General features: G+C 42.9%; 1 protein-coding gene across 8 annotated transcripts; it reads left to right on the forward strand.

Annotated features, from left to right (window-relative positions):
- Positions 1-244: 244 nt before the first annotated feature.
- Positions 245-5,138, forward strand: LOC113017565 (uncharacterized). Of its 8 annotated transcripts, none has more exons than XM_026160711.1 (13): positions 245-391; positions 860-1,455; positions 1,580-1,679; positions 1,903-2,134; positions 2,232-2,410; positions 2,507-2,600; positions 2,910-3,027; positions 3,102-3,193; positions 3,295-3,388; positions 3,750-3,851; positions 4,050-4,215; positions 4,341-4,496; positions 4,719-5,138. In XM_026160711.1, the coding sequence occupies exons 4-11, from the start codon at positions 2,078-2,080 to the stop codon at positions 4,166-4,168; spliced, it is 855 nt and encodes a 284-aa protein (XP_026016496.1). In that variant the 5' UTR covers positions 245-391; positions 860-1,455; positions 1,580-1,679; positions 1,903-2,077; the 3' UTR covers positions 4,169-4,215; positions 4,341-4,496; positions 4,719-5,138. The 8 variants fall into 8 exon arrangements, with proteins under 8 accessions (XP_026016496.1, XP_026016497.1, XP_026016499.1 ...); XM_026160712.1 differs by lacking the exon at positions 245-391 and having other exon boundaries at positions 609-928; positions 1,081-1,455; XM_026160714.1 differs by lacking the exon at positions 245-391 and adding an exon at positions 609-764.
- Positions 5,139-9,189: the final 4,051 nt, after the last annotated feature.

Raw genomic sequence — 9,189 nt, forward strand, 5'->3', positions numbered from 1 at the left:
TTTTAAAAGAGTGAATACCGACGCTGAATGTCTTTGTAAAGCAAAAGCACTTTGTTAGCCTTTACAGAGCAAAGCTATGGATCAATGTGCAGTGAAGAAAAATCGAGGTGGCCAGTCTGTCCACTGCTGAGTCACCTGAAGAACTCATTTCATTCATTCTCCACATGATGTTCATTTACAGAAATGTTTCACAGGAACTGATTTCTCCCAAAGGGTGAACTAGTGTGTTTCCATAGATTACCTCTGTATGAATGTACTTCTTAAATGAAGGCAAGTGTTTGTCCTTTTTTGTTCCTCAGGTACAGTACGTGATATCAAGGGCAGGCGGTCATCACTGGGGGTAGACAAGAAGCAGACGTACTTCCAAGAGGGAGCTGCAGTGAGGTCAGAGGTCAGAATCTGAAACAGCTCAGGTTTATATTTTAGAGGTTATAAAAAATCAAAATGTATTATTTAAAGAAACCTTTAAATAATAGTCATAATTATGATTATTATAAGAAATATCAAACATTTAAGTGGATTTTCTGTTACACATATCGTGTTAGCCCTGCAATAAACTGGCAGCCTGTCTTTGTCCTGTATCAGCTGGGATAGGCTTCATCCTCCTGCAACCCTGAATTGGATACATTGTATTCCAATTATGTAATCTGATCATTTACAAACTCAAGGTATCTAATCAAAATGTAAGTGATGCCGCCCTTGACAGACAGGGAGATTTTATTCCTCAAAGACCATCATCCAGTCGAAGTACTAGTTGCCACGTGGTCAGTGTTCTCACAACCATTGATTTTATCTCACAACTTGTTTTCACCAAAGAATTTCAGTAAGTAAATATTCTTCAATCTCTTTTTCCCCCCAGTGTCTGCAGATCAGCATCAGTGTCCACGTGAAGAACCTAGTTATGTTGCCAGTGTCAACCCAACAAAAGGTACTTTACCTTCTTGTATATATTGTGATTCCTTTACTTTTATATTTGTTGTTATAGTTGAGTTAGGCAGGGCTTTTGTGCAGTCCTAAGAAACATACTGCCTAGAGTGTTTTTCACTTTGTGGAAGAGTTTCTTTATTTTTTTTCTGTTAGTGTGTGGAACTGAGGTGCTTCGTCAGGAGCTCCTTCAGTTGTTGGAGGATGGAGAAGAGGACGCAGCCATGACTTGTGAGACGTTGTCTGAGTCAGCTGCTACTCACTGGGCGATCAGAAACATGGTGTCCTTGCTAAAGTGGAAAGAGGCCAGGCCTTGTCTTATAGACAATATGTTAGCTACTCTGGATCCACAGTCACACCGTGTGTGTCAGTGTGGCAAACAAGTAGTTGTGAGGTGTCTGGACTGCCTGCCTCTTCCATTCCTTTGTGCTGACTGTGATATTGCAGTTCACACACGCTTTGTCCTGCACAGCAGAGAGGCAGTAACAGGAGGGTTTTTGCAGCCTTCATCAGAGTTTCACAATCCAATATGTACGGTTTTTAAGTCTTATGCATTTATTGCTATGTACTATGAGTGTGTGCTGTTATTGTATATTTATTGTGTATCATTTAATTTCCAATTCTTTTTATATATATTGTGTGTTTTTAATGTTAGTTCGGCTGTTGCCTGTGCAAAGACCAGACTGTGTGTGACTGCCCAGCAGGTAACGTTGAGGTTTCACCCGGTGCAATTGTGGCTCTTGTAACCATAAATGGTAAGTTGCTCTTTTGTCACACAGTACATACACAATAGATGTGTTTGCAGGTTTTATTGCAAATTGTACATTGCTACATTGTTTTGAATTACCCTCGGCCCGCAGTATATGTGGGCACCTGTCAAAGGTCATTTGGATTTACCAGACCGCTTTGAAAACAACATGGGAAAAAATGAATGTCTTTGTTGAGCCATGACTGGATTTCTCCTTATCCTTCCTAAAGGCCGTTATAACCTTGCACTGCCAGTGGTGAGCTGCACCAGCTGTGGCCTAATGTGGTCCCCCTCAGTTAAGGACTTCCAGGGTGGTGGATATTGGCCTGGCACCTTAAATTTCTGCACCCTGTTTTCAATGGATGTCTTTCAGTCTTTCTATGACATTAAGAAGCTGCAGCAGGGATGTCACTTAAGGCCTTTGTCAAAGTGCTGGATGAACGAACAGCCCATTTTGGAAGGGTGAGTTTCTAAATTTGTCAAGTTTAAGGAAATTGTGCAAATCAATGTTTATGATGACTGTCCGTGAATATTCTGTTGTTTGTCCTCTACTTAAAAGACTGGCCGAATATCAGCTGATGCCTTCAGTAAAAGTTTCTTGGAGTGGAGTGCTGTAAAGTGTGAGGTGGACAGGATGTGCAAGGAGCCATGCTTTAGCTGCCCTGCCTGCACTCCAGACATGCTCGCCGTCTCAGTTGATGGAAACTGCAAGCTTTATCGCTTTCAATCAAATGCAAGGTACGTTATGCATTGTGTACATAAATCAAATATGGATTTGTACAAAAATTGTATTTTGATGTTTCTTTTCAAACAACTGTCACCGTGTTCGTTCAGCACTTCAGAGCAGGGGAACTTTGAAGGTGTCTTCATTGAGAAAGATGAGGAAGTTGCTGAGTTTGTGAAATACATCCAGAGACACACAAATGATGTAAGATACACATATATATCAGTGCTGTCAGCGTTAATCTTGTTAAAATGACGTTAACGCCATAACCATATACTCATACGTGTGTGTGTGTGGATACATATTTGGATGGGTGGATATTTATTTTGTTTTTCTCTTGGTGTTGTCGTAATACTATTTACTTGACTTTATCTTAATGTGTACTTCATTTTGAGTAGCTCACACTTGGATGTGCGAGGTATACTGCAGCTTGTAGTCTTGGATACGTTTAAGACATTTTGTTATAAGGTTGAATGAATTCAGCAGTCATGTATTGTGACCTCCTTTCTATAGATCAAATGGGGAGGTGCGTTTCAGGATGGGGCTGGTTCTACAGTTGGAGAAGAGGTGGAGCAAGTAAACAGTTTCCTGTCTAGGGCGGCCATCACAACGAAGTACATGTCTAAAGCAGGTGTGTGTCTGTGTGTGAGATTCCACTCAGTCTCCTGCTCATTCATTCTTATTTGTATACTAACTGAAATGCAGGGCGAACAGACATGCTGAGCCTCCTGGCTTTGGGCTGGAACAAAAGGAAAGTGGAACAACTGGGCCGCACTTTGAGCCAGAGATATCTAAAGGTCATTTTTTCAACACCCATTTTAATGTGTGTGGTAATGGGGCAAAAACACCAGTACTCTAAAAATGTCCATATGAATGACATTTATTAATGTATTCTTAGATCATAAGGATCCTTAGAGAACAAGTGGAGAGCCTGAATGCGAGCAGAAATGAGCTGGGTGTGGATGACGACACACTGCAGCAGTGGGCTGAAGGTGAGTCTCAATATAATGCACTCGTGTATAACAACAGGACCCACCATGGCCTCATTAAAGAACTTAGAGTTAAGATCTTTCTGACAGTGTCAACAAACAATGAAAAATAAGCTTGTAAAAGCAGAATTGATGGCAGAGTTGTTGCGTTTGATCAAATTGGATTGGACCTGGGTTGAAGTGATGTCGTACTAGTTGGTTTTATAAAGCTGAACACCAACATACTTGTTATCTCATGATAATGCAGCACATGAAGGCTCCAGATGTCTTATAATGAATATCATCAAGTCAGTGATTACAGAGTCCACTGTAGTTTGGTGACTGTTACTCATCCTGTGTTCTGATTAATATTCCTCTCACTTAGAAACGGATCAAACTGATGGCAGCCTTGGAGCGTTGCAGGCACGAGTAGAGCAGCTTGTCGTCATCATCAGAGTGCGAACACAAAGTCTTTACAGACAAAATGGTGTCACAGTTTCTTTGAAACGGACCGTTTGATGCTCAGTTTGTACAGCTTGTACAGCTACTTTGTAAACAGAATAAAATCAGATCCAGGTTTGTTTAAGCTGGATGTGATTTGTTCTAGCAAACGAATTGATGAGTGTAGATTAAAATGTAAATATATGCATTATGTGAAGGTGTTCCTTTTTATGATTATTTACAGATAGCAACAAGAGGCGACACAGAATTCACAAGGTCATCTTAGATGAGAAGAAACGCTTGGCGGCTGCTGTTGACGACTACAACAAGGAAACAAGCAACAAAGCAAATCGTATCCAGTGATGCCCTCATGCAGAGCGACGTTTGGCCCTGGCAGAGCACAAGTGAACGTAAGCTCTTGATTTCTAAATATCCTTTTTAAACAAACTCCCAGTATCTGAGCAGTAGTTGAATGTTTTGTTCTTGAATCATAATATGCTGCTATGTTTTCCCATCTGATGTTGTTAAACTGCAGCTGCTGCTGACCTCCGGACAAAGAGAAAGGTCTTTGAGAAGGTGATGGCTGTGAGGCGCCTGAGAGAGGAGGAGATGATCCTTTGCAGGGAGATGCAGCATCACTGGACAGTGTTGCAAATGCGATCTGTGGTGTTGGGGACAATCTCCTCAGACTGTAAGCACATCTTTTATTTATTTATACATTTGGTGATGAATTGATTGAAAATAATAGCAGATGCTAAAGTCTTACTGGATCTTTTACCTATATTTGGGTTGCTAGCTAACACTGCCTTCTCCCTTAAAAAAAAGCTTAATTACATGATCCTAATTCCTTGTTTATGAGGTGAGGTTTGTTTGTTTGTTTTACTTATATTTAATAGTTTTGTTGTTTTTACAGCCTCCCTTGTTGGCATGTCGGAGGATGCACAGAAAGGACTCCATAGCCTGGTTTAAAAACAAAGTGAACTGAAAGCTGAAACGCTCAAAGTAAAGGACGTGTACAAGAGAATCCTCAGCCACCAACCACTCCTGGAAATGGACTCAGAGGAGGAGGAGGACGTTTCAGACGATGAGAGTGATTTGAGCACTTCTGATGAAGACTGATTGTGTCATCATTGATGTTATGTTTGCTAGAATAAAAAGTTAATCACATCTGTTTAATGTGATTTTTATAATGTCTGTTTCAGAAATTGCTTATCAACAGACATTTTACATGTTGAGAAGAAAAATGTAATTCCCTTGGTGCAGTTGTTTACCCTGAATCATTCTTTCCCATCTAATTTAATGACTCGTGTACATGTTCAGATACAATAACATAATTGAATTCATGGGATGTGTTTCTACTCTGGTCGAAAGAATCCACGCTTCGTACTGATGTCCACAATTCTTTTATTCCTCTCACAATCATGGAGCACCGTGAAAACTAGAAACAAGTAAAATAATATCGATAGCACATATGATATTCATCTCAGCCACTTATTTCCTTTCACAAGGTGCACAAGTGTTAAACAAATAACAGCATAATGATTTTTTACCGTGTACGCCTTGTAAAACCAGCAGTAGAAAAGTTGTATATTCCGAAAAGTCCGCCGTGTTACCGTTCTGTCTTGTCTCTCCCGCGCACAACTTCCGGTTCCCGCAACTCACAGGAAGTGACTACTTCACAATAATATTTTAACAGAAACATTTCTTATAAGCAGGACATATCACTGGATTCATAGATTACCTTTCCTACTGCAAATGTACACAAGCATGAGAAGCAAATAAAGAAAACAAATAGAAAACAATAACGATCTCAGATTCACTTTGGTGTTGTCATGGCAACCCACACGAACATTTCAGCGTCAGCTACACTCCCACCAATTACCTTTGATTATTACAATTGAGAACGTAAATACACTTGCAATTCTCATTATATCAATGGTAATTCCCAAGCGCCATGTTGTTGTTTTAAACATTCTTGCATTGACATAAACAATATTATTTTCTCAACAAATGAATTCAACAATGTGAACAGTAGATTTTACATCTCCATAACATGTGCATGAAGTACAGCATAATGACAACTTCTATTTTAGAAGGGAAATCTAATCAATGAATGACATTTTTCCCATTTAGCTGTTTTTCACCAGGACCACTAATTTCTGAATGGGTCTCTGAATGATTGAGGGTTGGACGAGGCGTTCGCCTCCCTTTCCTAACTTCCGATCACCAGTCTGGATTGTCACCTTCCGTACAAGTCCATCATCATCCTCATGTGCTTCCACAACCCTAGCAAGTTTCCATTCATTGCGAGGAACATCTTCCTCTTTGAGAATCACAATGTCACCCACCTCCACATTACGTCTTGGTGTATGCCATCGCTGTCTCAGAGCAATATTGGCCAGGTATTCCTTTCTCCATCTGTGCCAAAATTGCTCAGTCAAATACTGTACCCTTCTCCACCGTTTCTTAGCATACAGGTCCTCCTTGACGAATTTACCTGGAGGTGGAAGTGGGACTGAGGATTTCATGGTGATCAAGTGGTTTGGTGTGAGTGGCTCCAAGCTTTTGGGGTCATTGATGTTATCAACAGTGAGTGGGCGGTTATTCACGATGCACATAGCTTCATAAAGGAATGTCCTCAATGAAGCATCATCCAACCTTCCCACACTGCAGGCAAGGACTGTGCTCAGTACGCTTCTCACTGTCCGGATTTGACGCTCCCATGCGCCTCCAGCATGACTAGAGTGGGGCGTATTCATCTGGAAGTCGCACTGATTTTCTGCTAGGTATGCAGTCACTCTTTCCTTATCAAGTTCTTTCAGAGCCTTTGCCATCTCGTTTCTTGCCCCCATAAAGTTAGTTCCCTGATCGGACCTAATGTGCCTAACAGCTCCACGAAGGGCAATGAAGCAGCGCAAGGCATTGATGAATGCGTCAGTCGTCAAATCCTCCAACATCTCTATATGCACTGCCCTTGAGCAAAAACATGTGAAGAGGAGGCCGTACCGTTTTTGATCTTTGCGACCTTGTTTGGTGTGAAAAGGACCAAAGCAGTCCATACCACAATAAGTGAATGGTGGTGTGGGATCAACACGGTCACTAGGTAGATCTGCCATCCGTTGCTCCTCTGGTGGCGCGCGGGCTCTCCTGCACTGTACGCACTGCCTGATGTATTGGGCTACAGCCTTACTTCCACCAGTGATCCAGTAACCATTGGCTCTCAGGGCATTGAGGGTTTGTCCTCTGCCTTGGTGTTGTATCTTGGTATGATGGTGTGCAATGATGAGGTTTGTAACAGCACCATCTTTAGGAAGGATCACTGGGTGTCTTAACTCAAGAGGCACAGATGCCTTCCTCAGTCTTCCTCCTACTCTCATTATGCCATCTTGGAGAAATGGGTCAAGCTGAAAGAGTTGGTGGTTGCAAGGCAGCCTTCCTAGTTTCTGGCTGAGTGTGTTTAACTCCTCTTGAAAGGCATCTTGTTGTGCAAGCTTGACGAGAGTCTGTGCAGCTTGCTTTTTCTCTTCCACGCTTAAAGGCTCAGCGGTCCTGATCCTCTTTGCCAGCCGCTGGATACGAGCAATGACGTTGACAGCTGTAGTCCATCTTGAGAACCGCAGCAGATGCTTCTGGATGTCAAACTGCCTTGCTACATCAACCTTCAACACCTGAGTAGTCCTCACCTCTGGGTCTCCCACCAGCAAATCTGAAGTAGCCTGTTTTGTGGCTATCTCTCTTTCCCATAGAAAGCTGGGACCAGAGAACCAATTTGACTTGATGAGGTCAGCTACTTTGAGGCCTCTCGAGGCATGATCAGCAGGGTTTTCTCCTGTGTCAACATAGTACCATTTCCGTGCATCGGTGGTTTCTCGAATTCTCTGCACGCGGTTTGCCACGAACACATGGAACCTTCTTGCTTCATTATTGATGTAACCAAGCACGACCTTTGAGTCTGTCCAAAAATATTCGTCATCAACCTTGAGTTCTAGCTCCTCTCTTAACATGCTGCTCACAGATGCCGAGGTTACTGCTGCAGTTAACTCAAGTCTCGGTATGGTAACTATTTTGGTTGGTGCAACCCTCGCCTTGCCCATGACCAAGGAGCAGCATACCCTTTCTCTGCTTACCACTCTGATGTAAGAGCACTGGCCATACCCTTGACTGCTTGCATCAGAGAAATGATGAAGCTCGACTCTTTGAATCTCGCCAAGGCTGTCAGGTGTGAAGCATCTTTGAATTTCAATTCTTTCCAGGTTCTCCAGATCCTTCATCCAAGTCTCCCACCTTAACTTCAAGCCTTTGGGTAGTGGCTCATCCCACCCTGTGCCTCTCTGACACATCTCCTGCAGCACTCTTTTCCCTTCAAGAATGACTGGGGCTAGAAACCCCAAAGGGTCATACAAGGAGGCCACAATTGAGAGAATCCCTCGGCGCGTTGCTGGTTTCTCCTCAAGTGACACCTTGAAGGAGAAGCTATCATTATCAACATTCCACCTTATACCTAGCACTCTTTGAACTGGTAAATCCTCGTGATTAAGATCAACATTCTTTACCTCCGTAGCACGCTCTGCAACATCGACAGAGTCAAGGACCTCTCGGCTGTTGGAGAGAAATTTGTGAAGGTGCAGCTTTCCTTTGGCACACACGGCTTGGGCTTCTTTGACCAGTTCAATTGCCTTACCCACCGACTCTACACTTATGAGACCATCGTCGACATAGAAATGTTTCTGGATGAAGTTAGCTGCGGAGGGGTACTCTTTCTCACATTGGCTGGCAAGGTGCTTCATGCCATAATTGGCGCAGCCAGGGGATGATGATGCTCCAAACAGGTGAACCTTCATGCGGTACTCTCTGGGTTCAGAGTTTGTGTCTCCATTTTCCCACCAGAGAAACCGCAGGTAGTCTCTATCATCCTCGCTCACATGAAACCTGTGGAACATTTTCTCCACATCACACATGACTGCGATGGGATGTTTACGGAAGCGGCACAGCACGGCTGTTAGGCTATTTGTGAGGTCAGGTCCTGTTAGCAGATGGTCGTTTAAGGAGGTGCCTTCATACCTTGCAGAGCAGTCGAACACCACTCTGATTTTTCCTGGTTTTCTGGGGTGGTAAACTCCTTGGTGTGGGATATACCAGACTTTCCCCAGCTCTGCTTGGTTTTCCACTTTCTCTGCATCTCCATCCTTGAAGACACCTTCCATAAATCTCACGTAGTCTATTTTGAATTTGGGATCTCTGTCCAGCTTCCTCTTTAGATGCTTCAGCCGTACTAACGCCAGCCCTTTGTTGTCTGGGAGATGCGGACGTGCTTTGAAAGGGAGAGGCATCTCCAGGTGACCATCCTTATTTTGTTGGATTCTGTCTTTCAAGATCTGCAGGAA

This window comes from Astatotilapia calliptera, unplaced genomic scaffold, assembly GCF_900246225.1.
Source record: "Astatotilapia calliptera unplaced genomic scaffold, fAstCal1.2 U_scaffold_15, whole genome shotgun sequence".
Classification (NCBI taxonomy): Eukaryota; Metazoa; Chordata; class Actinopteri; order Cichliformes; family Cichlidae; genus Astatotilapia; species Astatotilapia calliptera.